General features: G+C 41.8%; 1 protein-coding gene across 1 annotated transcript; it reads left to right on the top strand.

The window, feature by feature from the left end:
• Positions 1–1,142: 1,142 nt before the first annotated feature.
• On the top strand, positions 1,143–16,682 carry jcadb (junctional cadherin 5 associated b). Its single transcript, XM_085804203.1, has 4 exons — positions 1,143–1,347; positions 6,260–6,710; positions 8,812–12,725; positions 13,427–16,682. Exons 2-4 carry the CDS (start codon positions 6,367–6,369, stop codon positions 13,459–13,461), a joined length of 4,293 nt encoding a protein of 1,430 aa, XP_085660329.1. The 5' UTR covers positions 1,143–1,347; positions 6,260–6,366; the 3' UTR covers positions 13,462–16,682.
• The last annotated feature ends 1,066 nt before the right edge of the window (positions 16,683–17,748 follow it).

Here is a 17,748-nt window from a genome sequence, read left to right as displayed (position 1 = left end):
ATGACGTTCTCCAAGTTTGGTCCCGAGTGACAAAAAGCAGGTGTGAAAGCAACCGCACTAACTGAAAAATGAAACAATGTATCATTTTAACATTTGGTGCACTAGGGTGCGCACTAAACATGTGTGAAAACACCCTCAGACTACGTATGTACTATCATTTTTTATTTAGCCTACTTTGTTTTGATGCTAATGCAGCATTACTATTAGTATTAGTCAGGGTCTTATGCAGAATAATTCAGTCATACAAAGATTAGACTACTGGGGTTTTTTGTGGGCCCCACTGGGCGCTGGGCCCCTAGAGTTATCATCACCTTTCTCCCCTAGACAACGGCCCTGCATACTGGGGTTTTAACCTTTCCTGTAGCTGGAAGCAGCTGACCGCTGACCCAGGTTGTAGTGGGCTGCTCCCAGATGTGGGTACATGCCAGTTAAACCCCTCTGTCTGAATAAGAGGGAGCTGACACCTCATCAGTGCTGATATGGTTTTTTTGCAGGACACCTCCTCATCAGTGAGTGGATCTCTGGGATGTTGCATGTTGCCAGTCACTCCTACGACTGGAACGAGGGATCCCTCAGAGTGCAGCATGTCACAGTTGGCACAGGAAGGCCTGAGCCCAGCACATTTAATTAGCCAAGCTGTCTTGGCATTGGATGGGAGGGGGGGACACACACGGTGACGATTCATCAACATCACCAAGGGCGCGGCAGCTACTGCTCCCTGCCTTTACTGCACATCTAAAAAAAACTTAAACCGGATGGGAAAGAAGACGCATGGGCGTCGATATAGAAACTTGTCACTCAGAGATGAAGCTTTTTGTTTTTGTTGTTGTAGTTTTTCCAGCCGAGTAATGCAGTGAAAAGTAATGGCTGACCTTTCTTGCAGAAATACCTACAGTACGAGCGCATGTTCCTGTCAGGTTTTTATCTACCAAACATATGGCAGAGATTAAGACACACACAGACCTCGCTGCTCCATATGTCTGTATAGTTATCATTCAAGACAATGTGCCAGATACAAAAGGAGGAGGGGGGTGAAGAAAAAAATGACTGTTGCTATGAAAAAAAAGAGCAAAGTTGGGAGAAAGTGTTTTGGAAGAAACCATTCTGACATCCCCTCTGTCTCTCCTCTCTCTCTGTGTAGCTGCCTGCATGTGAGGAGCCCAGCCCACCCCACCTCAGCTGTAGTGAGGAGAGCCCAGTCCAGGCAGCCAGCAACCAGCGCGTCTCTGCCTACCAATAGGCATGCTCGGCTCAGGCTCAGGCTCAGGCTCTGTGCAGTGCTCTCAGTCTCAGCAGCTGAAGCTGGGCGCAGGGGAACTGCGACGGCCGCGCCAAGCATCTTCCCAGGTATGCGTCTCTATGCCGCTACGCCCTTATTCCGTTTTTTTTTTTTTTCCAATTAATTCCATGCAATGTTATGGCATCCGTGCTGCATGCTGTTTCCCCCGCTCTGCCGACTCTGGCTTATTTCCAGGGAGGGGTTGCTTGCTGTGTATATGTATATGTATGTATGTATGTATGAATGTATATTTATGTGTGCGTGCGTCTGAGTGTTTTTCTATTATTTCTTCTTCATTATCATCATTTCCCCCCCCTCTTCCCTTCCCTTTCCTGTGGCTCACGTAGCCTCCACGGTAGCGCAGGGCAGCGGTATCTTGGTAAACACTCACAGCGAGTCAGCGAGGAAGACGCATCTGCAAAAAGCCTCCTCGTTAGTCGCGCGTCAACTTGCACACACCTCAAAATGTAAAATGTTCGCCCTTCGACAGATCAGCGCCGCCGCCGCCGCTGCTGCTGCTGCTGGTGGTGGAGAGGCGGGGATGTGCGTGTGCGTTTCTCGGGGAACATTTTCAACGGGGTTATGATGATAATAATAATGATGATGATTTTTGGCCAAGCCGCTTTCCTCTCGTCAGAAAAAAAAAAAAAAACATGACCGCTGACTATATTTTCAACTTGCAGCGCGTGCACAGGTAGAGGGTGTTTTTTCTCCTCCTGCTGCTGCTGCTGCTGCTGCTGCTGCTGCTATAGGCGCTGGACTTGCTGCACTGGGCGAAGCAGGTATTGGGAGCTGATTTGAAAAATCATTTCATAGCAGTCAATTTTTATGTAGGCTGTGCCATGTAACACTGCAGCAGGCTACATAGCGTGGCTATAGTAGGTCATACTGTATCTATGCACAGACCGTGCTATTCCTACAACAGTGATCTATTATTGATAGCTATGTGTTATGATACAACGGATCTATTTCAAATCATTATTCATTCATACAGTGAGTTATCATTCAGGGTGTGTGTGTGTGTGTGGAGGGGGGGGGGGTGATGGTGAGGAGGAAGATGTTTTTAAGAGGATCTGATGGACTTAGTTATAACACAAAGTGCTCTTAATTATAAATGTGCTGATCTTGTGCTTTAAATGAGTTTGCATAAGCAGTTTTTTTTTATGATAAGCCTGATCTGTGGCGCTTTCCCTGTCACTAGGTAAGATGTAGGTACACTCCCTTAGCAGTTGGGTGGTGCTGCCTGCTAGTGCTGATGTGTTACAGTGGCCACTACCTGTGCATGCAGTCTGCTAGGCCTGGATGTACATCGGGGGGGCAACCCCTCCCTCAACTCAGCTCCTGGGAGGGTGCTTGCCTGCTTGGGTTGGTTGGTTGGTTGGTGTTGTTCAATAAAACTAGATTTTTGTAAAAGTTTGAAGTAAATTTGGACTCAACCCACAAAAATTAAAGTTAGTGTTTTTTCGGGCTGCACAGTAAAGTTACCAAGGACTGATTCTCTTACAAAAATGAGTCAGTTTCCTTAAAGCAGAAATGGACTTTACACTTAATTGCACCATTTTTCTGCTAATTAATGATGTTGACAGCAACTTTTTAAAACAGCCGACCTTATTGGTAGCTCTAGCAGCACATAAAACAGTCACATCCCTTAGGATATCAGTGGTGCGCATGTGAAAATATACTTGTGATACATTGATTAATGGTAGTTTTGTTGTTGCTATGCAAAAAAAAAAAGAAAAAAAAAGGCTCATGTGCCATATTTCCCCTGCAATCATTTGAAGCTGTGACCTTGTCAAAAAAAGGGCCACTGTGCACTGTCTGGTTCACTCTGCCACTCTCTCATCAGACTCTTTGTTAAAAGACGCTACTTTTCTCTACGTGTCTGTCCGTCCATCTTCTCCATCACTGCTCCTGGGTTCGGCTAATTCAGGAAGCCCTTGAGTTGATTTTTGCTGCATTTTTTTTTTTTTTTTAACCACACTATCTCTTCGCTCCACTTGAAGAGCTGCATGGGGATAGTTGGAGGGAGGACTTATACATCAGAAGCTCTGATTTCAATGCGCTGATTTGTTTAATGTTATTTTAGGCTCTCTGCTTAAGCCTATTCTAGTTTGTTACAAGTTACAATGACATTCATGTATTGGCTAATCCATTTTCACATGTGTTGTCCTTGAAAACATGGTCATAAAAAGTGGAGATGTTGTGCTGAGTCTTATACATCTGGATAGTATTAATTATCTCCAGGCTGTTGACTGATTTCTAAGTGTTACACTGAGTAAATGAACTCCGCAGGACACAGGCAACTCCGCACGGCAAAATGCAGAAAGTTGTGGGGTGAGAAATGTTAAGGTCACCTTAAGGTCAAGAGAGGGGGAAGGACATTTTCAAAGTAATTTCAATGCGATTATCCTGTATACAACAGTTAAAGTGCATCAGTGATATAAAAAAGGACCATAAAGACTTACGTTAAAGGTTAAGCTCATCAGAAAGTGTTTCCTTACACATGTGATCCAGCCTGAAACTGCATTGATTGATCAATTGTTAGATTAGTTGACTAAAAGAAAATGAATGTGCAACTTTAACAATGATATTGTCTCTGGTCTTTGTCATATATGTTGATGAATGAAATATGTATTGGTTTTGAATGAGGAGTGTTGAGTATGTCACTTTTTATATTCTAAATTATCAATCAATCAATCAATCAATCAATCAATAAAATAAGCATCAGAACACGAGTCACAGCTTAGTCAGGTTGTTGTTAAACATTAAGATAAGTCGTAAGATGAATTTATTGCCCTCTGTCGTACACATATTCTGAATGTATTTCTACATGATCTCTTTGATCAACTGCACTAAAAAAGCAATAAAGTTTTCTGAAGTGTAAATATAAGTTTAAACTCCTGAGAAAGTCATATCACAGAAAGAATATCATTTATATTCACTGTATTGTCCTGTCTTAAGGTATAAATTATTCAATGCAGTGGTAAAAAACAAACAAATTCTTTTTTAAAAAAGTGTTTGTATTGAGTTGTTGTCCATCAACAACATAAAAAATTTAGTGATTTTATGTGTATGAACCAAATGCACTGATGCTTTATTATATGAACAACAGACTGTGACAGCAGGTACTTTGGTATGACATACTCCGTTTACCGTAGCTGTCAGATATCTGCCAATAGTAAAGTGATATAGTTTAAATAAATGTAAATGTTCTTGCTATGAACAGTTCTGTCGCTCTAACTTTGACTGAGCAGTGGTATGTTAAGTCTTCTCTAGCTGCTCTCCTGTCTTTGATGCAACAATGTACTCGTCCGTTTTGGTGACACCTTCATAATGGAAAATGAATAGTGAGCCACAATTCAAGTCCAAGCATGACTAGCCAAAACGCTAATGTGTGCAAAGCCCTTTGATCATCACTGTGTTACTGTTTTATAAGCCATCCACTGTCATCTCCAGGCAGGACAGACTGTTATAGCCACTGATTAATATATCAGACAGGAAGGGCTGGTTGTGCATAAACACACACACACGCACGTAAACACACAAACAGTAGAGAAACTCAGCATTAATGACTATTGAGACTTTTCACATCATAAATTGACTTTTGTTGTTCATGAGTTGCAATGCATCTACACCTGATTGTTAGTTGACGATTAGTGGATCAACTGAAAAACAATCAATGGCTATTTTGGTATTTGATTGATAGTTTTTGAGTCTTTTTTCCACATTTCTGCTCTTGAGTTGTGAGGTTTACTGTATCTTATGTGGTCATCAATAGAATAATCGAACATTGTAGAGGGTCTGCAAAGTTGTGGTTTGGTTGGTTTGGTGTGATGTGGTTTACGTTTAAGTTTTTTTTGTCAAAATAAATAATGATATAGACTGTACAGATTTTGGTATTGATTTCTAGATCTGGAGCAGTAACAGTTGTTAGCCTCCGTTACCATTTTAACTCACATTTTGCTTTTTCTCAGTTCGTTTTACATGTTCATTTCATGTTAATTTAAGTTTTTTGTCAACGTTGCATGTTAGAGTTAAACTGTGACCTGGATCCTATGAATCAGTGATTAAATCACTTTAACTACAATGTCATAAATAGACCATATTTTTTTTCCCTCATGTCATTACGACACAAGAAATACTGGCACCTTTTGCACTTGTACCATGCAAGCTGGCACACAAGCGCAGAGACAAAGGGCAGTATATAAAGCAGCAGAGCAGATGTATGAGAGATTACTTAAACAGTGTGGTGGTGGCGAGTGATTAAATCTTGAAGATCCTTTGTTAACATAGAGTTATTCTTGCTGTATGGAAGTGCAGCATTTAGTTCAGTTGTCCAAATGCTGGTCTTCAGAAAAATAAGAGATTAAATATAGACTGATGGCAAATATTCATCAGAAAACCTGTTTTTTGTTGAGGATAAATCACATTCATCCTCATATCTGTTTATTTATTTCTGTAAAGGGCAGAGAAATCATTATGTAGGCAGTGGATTAATGGACAGGAACGACTCCCTGTTTAGCAGTTCCTATAAGACAAATGTTTTCATCAAGAGTTCGGAAAGATGGTAACGTGTCTTCGAAGGGAACAGAGGGTGTGGCTATTAACGCAAAAGTTTCTAAATCTGGACGAGATTCATCCAATGTTCAGAAAATTAAATTGGACTGTACAAAAGAGACGGTGAAAAAAAAAAAAAGATGGTATTTTTACTTGAACGTTTCAGAGTTGCCCTTGGAGACACAATAATGTTGGTACAAAAGACTGAGTTATGTTTAGCTCATGTTCATGTTTAATTTAGGACAAAATGAGCTTTCAAAATAGCACATTGAGCCGTTATGTATCATCCCATCATCTGAACGCAAACATCTGTTTTCTGGCATGAACTCGTGTGTTGGGAATGACACGTCTGCAATTTAGGTGCATGCAGGAATAATCTGTTCACATGTTCCCTCTTCACTCCCCCTGTCCTCCTCTCCTTAGTGATGGCCTCTGCTGAGCAAACGTGCTCCAGCTTCCACCAGCAGCACTGCGCATAAGGCAACACACCCACCTTTGCCCTCCTGCCCAGAAGTGAGAGAGACACCACCATGTACAGTGTGGAGGACCTTCTCATTTCACACGGATATAAATTGCCCAAGAGCGGCCCTCCGTCTGCCACGCCTTATGACAAGCGTCCTGCTGATTGCCAGCGTGAACTTGTGGACAACAGGGCTGGCCGGGGGACACTGAACGGGTATGAGGCGGACCGGGGGGCATCATTCACCGGCATCTACAGCAGTAGGCAGGCTCTGGTGAAGGGCTACCCCGCCATAGACAACGAGAGCGGGGAAAGGAACCTAAGGAGAAAAGAAGCCGGCATCGGCATCGGCATTGGCATCGGTATCCTAGGTGACGCTCAGCCCTTGGGTGATTCTCTCGCCACAGATAGTGGGTGAGTGGTTTTTTTTCCCTCTCTTTTGCAATCCCCCACACCCTTTACCTTCCCCTTTTTCCTCTCCCCCCTCTTCTCGCTGGGGCCCTTTGGTATTGCATGCAAAAGTGAGTCTGCACTGCGCAGGGTTTTTTTTCTCTCTCCTCCTCTTCCCTTTCCCCTCCTTCCAGAGCTGCAGAACACTGTGGCTGCAGCAGCACCACTGACATATAGATATAAGGAATTATGAAAGGTGCCTTTGCACTCGTTTGAGTTGTTTACATGCCTGCATAGAGGGGTGGCTTGTGTCTCTGTGGAGCCCACCCATGCACTGGTATCGTCTCCACAGCCTCCACGAGGCAGGCAGATGTAAACAGCAGCACTAGACAGTGAGCAAACTGAAGAGAACTGAACATGCCTCAAGACAGGCGCGTAATCACTCCACTGTAAACACTGGCACACTGAATCACGCCCAGCACGTGCTCTGTGATGTAAGCATGTTGCTGGGCAAGTGTGCACAGCGTGGCTCCCCTCAGCCATACAGCAGCATATGCTGCTGAGGATGATCCATTGACTTTGCTGCTTAAATGAATGAGTACAGTGACTAACAGTGATTTAGTGCAGTGCAGATATGAGATGGAGCTGTTCAAAAGGGATAATTGAGATTCATTCATTTTTTTGAATTCTATTTTCTTATTCGTTAGACTTGATATTTAACAAAATGATACATAAATACACTTTAATATATATTCAAAATATATATTTTAAGGTTAGATTCTACATTCATATTTTAAAATTGAACTGTTAATTGCAAATCATGGCTGTATAATAAATATGACTACATGAGAAAATACATTTATTGATATGTATTTTCTTTTGGAGGATCATATGGTTATATTTGATTTTCAGCAAGGATTTAAAATCTACACTTGTTCCTTATTCCTTTATAACTGATTGTCATGAGGGTGCTGTGACTGTCAAACATGCTTGGATGTGACTGATGACCTGGGGATATTCATGGATTTCACATTGCTTCCTCTGCATCATTCAGCGGTGCTGCTCCACCACAGCAAGAAAATTACCAACACTGCTTGAGGAAATTAGGAAATTAAAATTACGGTGTAATTTAACAAAATGACCCTCTTTAACATGAGGAAGTGAGGCTCTGATTTTTTCGACTTAATCTGTTATGATTAGGTATGCTTGTTCTATGATGATGGTTTTTGCAATGCAACATGCAATACTGCCATATATTCTGTACCTACGAGGTAAATATGGAACTGTAACTAAAATTATCTCCAGGCTGCACTGCTTTATCACACGACAGTGGAACCACTGTATTGAACCTGCCAACAGCCACTCGTCACACAGTTGCCATTTTGTGTTAATTTCATCGAGCATCTTTAAAATTCTAGGAATGCTTGTGATATTACATATTCACCCTAGCAACAATCAGAAAGGCCCACTCCTTCTGATTTTTCTCCATGGTGTTTTTAATGTGACATAGTGGTGCAGAACGCTATCATAGAAGCTGTATTCTCTATTCTGCATTCTGTTTATAAAAAGGGTACAGTTTGATCTTGCTAATCGAGTTATGTGATCAATTAAACAAGGGGGGAGAGGAACTTTTGTATCAGATCAGGTACTGGGATGTTTTTTTTCCTTTTGCTGTCCAGATGACCAACTTCTAATATAAGGTCAGCACAATTTAATATGCAGATCATATTGCAGTAACATCACAATTTCATGGCGTCTTTAAGGGACTTGGGAGCCGCTGACTCAAGCACTTCTGTCTCATATGTGCTCGCTCTCCATGATTAAGTTGCGTTGGAAAGCCGATACTGCCAAAGCCAAAACACATGCTTGAGACTGGCATGAACATGCCGCTTCTAATAGTTAACAATGAATGAACCTCAAAAAGCGGTGTGTTGCATTATTTTACAGTTTTAACATTATCAAATCGTTATTATCACATGAAAGAGTACTGATTATCAGATAGTTGTGTTTAGGGACTGTATGACAGATAAACCTCTGTAACTACAAATATAGCAAGAGTCAACCTCACTCTCTTTTTATTAGACAGTGGCTGTCTTATTAACACTGAACTTTTCTGTCTTTCTAGGTTCTATGATGTTCCTAGTTTGACTTATTCAGAGCCACTGAGCCATGACGAAAGGGATGTTTCCTACTGGCGGAGGCGAGGCCAGGACTTCAGCATCCTTCTGGACTATGCTGATGGCAGGGAGCTGAGGGCCTCTGCTGGTGCATGGAGGCCACAGGCCCTGATCGCAGCAGAGGAACACAGGGCAGAAAGGCGAGCGCAGCAGTTATGGGAGGACATATCCTGGCTAAGGGACCCGGATGCAGGTCCTGGTCAGCTACGGGTGACTGGGGAGAGAAAATGCCAGAGCCTCGGTACAGAGGAGTGGAGGCCTGCTGTGGGCCTGGGAAGGCAGCTTTCGGATGGGGATGGGGAAAGGTGGGCTCAGGACCAGTACCGCTTGAGGACACCTGAGGGGTTTTTTCACCCTAGAACTAAAGCAAAGTCTCAGTCTCTCCCCAGAGTTTTGTCACCTGATGGACTTGATGGCAGAGAGCTTATTGCATCCAGGCCGAGCCTACCTGATAGACAGCAGAGGATAAGCAGCACTGTCTTCTCCGGGCCCTATAGTAGGTATATCTATAGTGGTGCTCTTGGCAGGGAGCGTTGGAGTAGGAATTCTGGGCCAAGCAGCCATGTTGCACTTTTACCAAAGCCCAGGTTCAGCAGGCCTTTAAAGCCTCCGTCATATGAGATTCACCAGCAGACTAGGGGTAGCGCAGAGATGCTTGCTATAGAGCAGGGTGCCAAACAAAAAGACAGGTCTTTCTATTATCCACGGGGTGGGGAGCTGAGACAAGACTATTTCGCACAACACTCTGCCATCACTGGAATGGAGCCCCCTGGCTACATCCCACCCCCATCTTATAAAAGAGCCCTACCCCCAAGAGCAGTTTCATTCAACCGCAATGAAATGGCAAGCCTAAGATGGAGGGCGGAAGCTCTGCAGATGCACAGCTCAGATCCCGGAAGGTGGCTTTCCAGACACGCAAGTGGTTCATGGCTGGAGCATTATGGAGAACGTGGAGCGTCCTATCGAAAACAGGTACTTTCTGGACATGAAGAACAACAACCAGGTCATGCTCGTCAACTACCCACTGAAGACCCAAGAGTGAAGCAAATCTCAGGAGGGCCTAGTGGAAATTCTCTCACTGACTCAGACAAGATCCGTAACATCAACAAAGAGATTCCATCCACTAAGATTTTAGGACAATCTACACATGATAGTGCCTTTCCTCCCCAACAGGGGCCAGCTCCCAATACTGATGGCCGCAAAACAGCTCTCCTTGAAAGCGATAGCACTAGCAGTATTCGATGGTGCACCAGGGGCATGAACAAAAAAAGTGACAGTGCACCTCCTGAACAAAACAGAAGTCAGTTTTTTCCTTCATCTATTCTGGGTAAACCTCCTCCTCCCCCATGCAAGCCGGCTGACCAGGGTGTCTCTGAAACTGTGACAGAAGTAAAAAAGGTGGAACAGCCTGATCCACCAGAGAAAGACAAATCCAAGAATCTGAAAAAGAGACTTAGTGAGACAATTTTTTGTTTGGTGTCTGTCCCCGTTACTCCACAGCTCACTGGGACAATCCGTGATCAGAATAACAACAATGAGAAGTCACCAGACCCAGCTGACAGTCCAAGTGACAATAAAACTGGCCACTTAACAAACCAAAGTCTCCAAAGCACATCTTCAGCTGAAGCTGAGCTGCAAGCACTAACTGGTAGCATAGCGAGCAGCAAAACAAGCAGTAGAGCTAGCAGCAAAATGTTTAAAAGAGTACCCTGTAGACCCCCCAAGATCAACCATTACAAGGAGCTGAAACTGTCAGGATCCTGGCCTTCAAACCAGTATCGAGACCAGGAGACACAAACTAGCCCAGAGGCCCGAAAACCTGCCCCTGAAAACAAGGAAGCACAACAAGAACCTGTCCCTCCAGGTACTGAAGTTCCACCTGACAGCAGCGGTGTCGTGGCCACTGCCTTCAGTTTTCCTATAAAGGGAGTAAAGAGCCTGAAACTGTCAAGCAACAGCGCCTTCTCCCTGACAGCCACCTTCTCCAACCAGCTGAACAAGAGCACAGCTCAGCAGCCAGCAGTACCACCCTCAGGAAATGTGGAGGAGACCAAACCAGCAGCAAACAGTGGGCAGGAGCAATTTGAACAGTTCCTGATTAAACCGGTCAGCCAGCGACCATGGGATGCTGTCAAAGAGCTGGAGACCATCAAAAAAGAAGTCCAGGATCAACAAAAGCAGCAGAACAGCAAACAGCCCAGCGTTGACAAGTGCATAGAGGACCTAAATGAGGCCTACAAAGACATCTTGGAGCTAGGCACTGCCAGCAATAAAGTCCCAAATGGTTCTGTACAAATCCCTGAGCGTATAAAAATCCGCTTAACATCAGAACCTCTCAACAAGCCCAGCAGCCTTAGGCGCAGTGCAGTAAGCTGGTCTGTTGACCCAGAATACAGGGAAGTCAAGAGCGCCTTCTCCAGGCCTGCAACAAAGTCGGTAACCTTCAGCAAGCAGCTTAGGGAGGAACTCCCTGTTCCACCTCGGGAGACAGGATTCAGAGAATACAGGGTCGTTGCGCATCTTTCGCGCAGACGGAGCAATGACGGCAGGACAGTAAAACTAGACCTGCCAGATGAGCCTATCGAGACACCACTTTGTGACTTCAGTCCAACAACGCACACCGCAGCAGCTGAGGTGCCATGGGCAGATAGGCAGCCCATGCAGGATGCCTCTACACTCACCAGTCCTCCGGATTATGAGGACATATGTCAGACTTTGCGTCAGACTAGAGACCCAGCGGATGGCAATAAGGCGTCCACAGGCAATTCCAAACCTAATGATGCAGAGCATCTTCAAGATCTTAGTGCTGAATCAGAGGAGGAGTGCCCTATTTGTAAAAGAGAGCTTGAGAATCAGATGAGACAGGGCCCATTGCCTCCACTTCATGAGGAGAACAGCTCGGACAGTTCAACCAATCAAAATGGCAGTCCACCACAACGTGCTGCCTTAGAAAGTCCAGCAGAAGATACAAAAACAGAAGAACCAAATGACTCAAGTTTAAATCAGTCAGGGTCTGATCTGTGTGCTGAAACAAGGGAACAGCATTCAATGACACAAGAAAATGTGGGAGGTGGTGAAAAAACAGACAATGCTCAGGCAGAAAACTTGGACAATTTTCATGCAGTTGATCCTGCTGAGAGCATACCAGCGAATGGAGCTACAGAGGAGAGCGCATCCACTGTACTAGGAAATGATGTGCCTGCAGAGCCCCAAGTCACAGAGGAGCAGAGAGTTAGTGAAACATTAACTAAACAAGATGAAGAAGGAGAGAAAGAGTCTTTAACAGAAAAAACACCTGAAGACAGTGTGGACAAACAGTCAGCTGAAGTGAAAAGTGAGTGTGACAGACAAGAAAATACAATACTGGATGACAAGCAGGAGCAAGAGAAGAAGCCATTTGCTGTCCCAGAGCATAGACTTGGTCTACGGACTCATCTGGGGCGAGACCACCCAGGGTTACCAGAGTTTCCCCCAGATAGACTGCCACTTTCAGTTCCCCCAAACCTAGACCGTAGGCTGTCTCTTAGCTTGGAGGGGGAGAGGAAGAGCAGGGGCCCGCCCAACCGAATCGAGGCGTTACAGAACAAGCTAGCCGTTTCTCCAGGTCGGGTGGCAGTTGAGCGCATGGCTCGGATGAGGGAGGTGGACGTTATGTACCGTATGAGGCGCCTCAGCATCAGGAGTACTGACTCTGGGGAAGGGGAGGCAGAGGCAGAAGCAGAGGCCGAGGGGGAGGGCAAGGACGAACAGGTGGAGGAGATCCATCCTGCTCCTCAGAGACACGAGAATGATCAAGAAGTCACTCATTCTCAGCAGGACTCAGAGGAGACAGTGTTACAAAATGAGGAGTCATCTCTCTCAGGTAAGATAAAGAAAATTTGATGAAAATATGGATCCTTGTTGTTTGGATGAATGTATGTGCAGCTTTACAAAAGAATAATTCATGGTGACATTAATATTAATATTTAAGATTTATCCTGTGCCTCTGCACAAATTCAGATGACTACCAAATAATAATTAAAAAAAAGATTAAAAATATTTCTTCAGGTCTTACGATTTCCCTATTATCCATAGATTTATTTTGTATGCCTCAGAATAACTAGACTAAATCATCAATGAGTTTATTGGCATATAGGAAATTAGGAGCACAGGCTACTGAGAAAACTAATCGAGTGGGTCATTTGGAAAGGCTGTGCTTCAGCTTTTATTCTGTGAAAGAGATGTCCAACTGTGTTAAGAGAGATGGTTGCAGCAGTTTATTTCTTTATGTTACAAGAATTTTCCTCATCAATCTTAAGAATTTACATTAAAAAAAGTTTTTTGTGTAAGAACATGGATGCCTGTGTACATATGAAAAATCTATTGTTAATTTATCTTTGGTGAATGTAAGTTGTCAAAATGGAAGAAACTGTCACAGGGCCTTGCTGTTAAAGACATCTCCACAAGATGGTATCAGTTGTCCAAAGATCAAAGTCTTCTACTATCCTTAAGAAAGTCAATGAAACCTTTTTTTTTTTTGACTGTTTTGACTGTCCTTACAAATTAATTATTTTCCTTCCTCAGAACGCCATGATCCCAGCCGAGTGGAGACATTATAGAAAGACTACGACCATCATCTCCATCTGAGGTTTTTAGCTCCAACACTGTGACCTGGCTGCCTACTAGAATGCCTTCATCTCATCTTGACACTGAAATGGCCTTCTTGTCCGACAAGAGCATTGTGTACACCCTCACCCTCGGCGCTGCGTTGACTTCTAAGAGTGCTGTTCCACTGCCAAAGGGAGGTGCCCCTTTAACTCGAGGGGCAACTTCCACCCCGAATCCCTCCCCGGCCTTCCCAAACTTATCTTCCCACTTACCCCATCTGTCCTCCATCCCCAACCCCATCCTCTTATAGGGTTTCTACTAGTTAGTCTTCTTGTAGCGGCTTGTCCTTTCTATTCTATCCTCCCTATGCTTTTCTCATTGGCAGACATTATGCAATTATGTCGCGCATACTAGAACTTCTAAAATGTCCATAGTGAATACAGTCAAGACATTTCTTTGCATACTGAACAAACCTGTTTATTTACGGGAGAGCCGTTAAGGATATGAATGTAAGCGTTTATGTTTAACCTAACGTAGACATAGAAGGGTTGTTGTCACAAACCTATTCTGTTGCATTTAAACTCAACCAAAATAAACTGCGCATCTGATTGTTGTGGTAAAGCAACAGCTGTTTTAGAACTGGACATCACTGTCTCTGGCTCAAGAACTGTTTTGATTTTCAGACGAGATAAATTAGCCTTTCTTTTTTTAAAATTCAATGACATTGTGCCCTGTCTCATTGCTTTTGTACACACACTGCAACCATAACCCATAGAGCTCTTCAGTGAAGAGTGACTCTATACCACATGACATGACAGATCAGTGACCTATTATACGATACATTGGTTCTACGCTGGAGAGGGAGAGTTGCCTTCTTTAACCAGATGTGTATTTCCTGGTTGGATCAGGTGAAGTCTCTGGTTAAACGCCTGATTAATTTGATGTATAGCTCCCATTTTCCAGGTAATTTCAGGAAGCAATAAAGGCACAGAATGAGTTGAAATGGTGGTCAGCAACTTTGATAACATTAAAGATGGATATAGGGAAAATGAACAAAAAAAAAAAAAAGATCAGTAGAGCAATATTGTTGTATGAACAGCTCAGTGGTGTAGTGGAGCTATGTGTAGGAACCATGGTCAGGAGTTTTAATGTGAACTTGTCATTCAAATTATATTACAGGGATATGGAATCGTGTCAGGGTATATGGGTATTTAACGGGGGGTGGGTGCTTTACTTCATGATATATATCTATGTTCATACATCTGTATCGCAAAGAGACAACATTTCACGGAATATTTATTTTTTTTAATCATCAAATTGTTAATGAGTTTGCATAATGCACAAAATAAAGTATATTTTAAATATTTTAAGAGATATTTTTTATTCAACCATGAAATTTTATTTCTCCACGCTTATATCAAGCTGAAAGTATCATATGTCTGTATAGTATCATATTGAGAGTATACATAATTTTCTAGTGCTTTAAAATGTTAAGAGTGATATGGGAAGGGATGACCCTGTGGTGTGCCTTGATCACACGATTCGGTTTCAGTGAATGATAGGGTTCATCAACGCAAGTGTCGACATGAGGGAAACTTTTTGATTGTGCCATGATTTCCAATTTGATAGTGCTTTTTCATATGCTAAAAGAGTCAGTCTGATGTTTTTTTGTGATATTTGATACATAAATCCATTTCAGCTTTTATTTCCTTCATTGGTGGTCACCTGTGACCTGTGTCTTATGTTTTTGTCTTTGTATGTCTTCCAATTCAAATCATGTATTGTTCTGTTGTTGGTTCTTCAAAACATGTTTGAAAAATAAAATTGGTCATTTTCTTTTTCCAACTTTCCACCCTTCATTTTCTCTCTCCCTCTAATTCCTTCCTTCCTTTCATTCCACAGCATGTTCATTTTGTCTAACTTGCTCTGCTGTCACTAACACTTATTGCACTAAAGGATACAATGCGGTATGCTATTATTGGCTAAAAACCACGTATTTGCAAAACATATGAAAAAAAAAGTTGTTTCTTTTTTAAAATACAGGGGTTTTTAATAAATTGAAAAACATAATTCAAATTCTAAATGATGATTTAAAAAAATCTTCTATCTTATTAATAAAAACAAATTTGCAGTTACATGGTTTTTCCACAACAGCAGCGTTGCATTGGCATAATGTATCAACAGATCTGTAGGAATCCATCACTGTTTTATGATCATTCATCAAATCTCACTCAATTGTTATGTAGCATTTTACAGTTGTAGCATTTTATCAACTCAGAACTTTGTCTTAGTATTTCAAACATTTCTTGTAAATTTGGGAAAAAAATCATGTCGCCTTATTACGTGTGCATTACATTATACTCCAGGCAATGCCAAATATTAACGTACTAAGCACTGTTTCATAACTTAGGTTTTTACAAAACAACTTACTGTTCTGCCATCCCTCTGGCTGGAGAGGCACAGTAGCATTGTGGATAGTTTCTGCTCTTCATGCTGTTTATCTGTAGGAACATTGAATCAAAACTGTGAACTTCAAATACTACAAAAAGCATAATTATAAAAAAAATGTAATAAATAAAAAAAAAAGTACAGGATGAGATTCAGTGTTTCAAGACAAGCCCATAGTCAGCTTCACTGGGAGGACAAGCTGACATGCCCATAAATACTAACATCTCATTTTCAATTCATTTTTGAAGACTAAAAGGCCTTGGCCTCGGTCTTGTGTGTAAACTGCCCCTAACAACATTTAAATAGCTATTTCAGTACATGTGCCCCCCAATAATTGGCATGTCAGGTACACTTGAACATAGTGTCATTTGAATTTTTGTACTGCAGGTTATGTGCAACATGAAGTAATTATGCACACTTGTAATATTTTCTATTTTCATATGAGATTTAAGTGCTTTTTGTACTCACTGACATCTTTTTTTCTTCCTTGCATGAAATGCAAGCAGGAGGAGGAAAAAAAAATTTTTCATAAAGTATATTTGCATTTGGTACTCCAATAGTAAAACCAGTGGGCAAAACATTATGTTTCATAATTTCATTTACAAAACTATGCCAAGTATTTAAAAGCTATTTTTAGAGTAAATCAAAAGAGAAACTCATTCATTTTTTTTCTTTAACACATGCCTTTATCTTTGTATCTATAAATATGAGCATAATCCATAGTCATATGATTGTGCTACTGTTGTATGATACTGCAGTCTGATTCATAAATAAACTCTTTGCATGAAAGTTGTGTTTGTGATCAATTGCTTAAAATTACTTCATATACCTTCTGACCTTCATGTCCACTCGGAAAAAATATTACCTTTGTTGTTCTTTGTAATATTTTTTAAAACACTGGGCTTACGTGGATGGCACAAGGAAACAACAGGAACATAAACAGTGGTTAACAGTAAGTTCAGCAGAAGCAGTTATTAATGGTCTTATATCTTTCAAAGCATTGGTATTTTATTTAAAAGAAAATGACTTCTATGCTTGAAGTAATATCAAGGCAATGGAGAGAGAATGAATGTGTGTGTTTTCACACATGCAGACTTGTGTACTGGCAATTTCAGCCCAATTATCCTGCCAGACTGTCACAGTGAGCTTCCACTTGCTGGATTAAAAGTGTTGGCAAAGACAATACTTAGGCTGAACCTTGTAAAAAACCTCCCAGCATGCTCTCTGAGGTTTGGAGGGCATCCATCTTCAGATGCTTCTGAAATTCCTCTATGTTGCATCTATTTTCTAAAAGGAGTGTGAAGTCTGAGTGGTGCATCCTTTTATGTGGTACTATTTCACTCTATTATTTAGGTATATCCTCTCTTTTCATTTTCCATCCATTGGTTTGCTATAAGGCAAAGAACTAGGTATGGCGGGATAACATTATAGGTAGTCATATAAATGCACAGGCAGAATCTATTAATGCAAATGAAAATATATATATTAAAAACCCATCAAATTAGTTATATTTTAACTAAGGAGGACATTTTGCTTTAATTGACAGTGTTGGTGATATGTTGTTGTTTACCATACTTATCACAAGATGTATTGTTTGCCAGTAAACCTGTTATGTTGATGACACCATGACAATGATAACAAATTAATACTTTTAAAGAACTGAAACAAATTCTAGCTAATTTGATTTTTTTTTTTTACTGGTAAATTTTCAAAGATACAGTACAATGGACTGTTATTGAGCTCAAGTTTCAGTTGTGTTATGTTGTGCTCTTACCTTGACATAATCCAGACAGAGCACACTAATATTTTAGGTTAGTCTTTCAGTCTTGACCTACCTCAAACAGAAGTTA

This window comes from Trachurus japonicus, chromosome 17 (assembly GCF_045865225.1).
Source record: "Trachurus japonicus isolate A0001 chromosome 17, Traja_1.0".
Lineage (NCBI taxonomy): Eukaryota > Metazoa > Chordata > Actinopteri > Carangiformes > Carangidae > Trachurus > Trachurus japonicus.
Note: the sequence above shows the minus strand (reverse complement) of the source record. Positions and strands in the feature narration are given on the sequence as shown.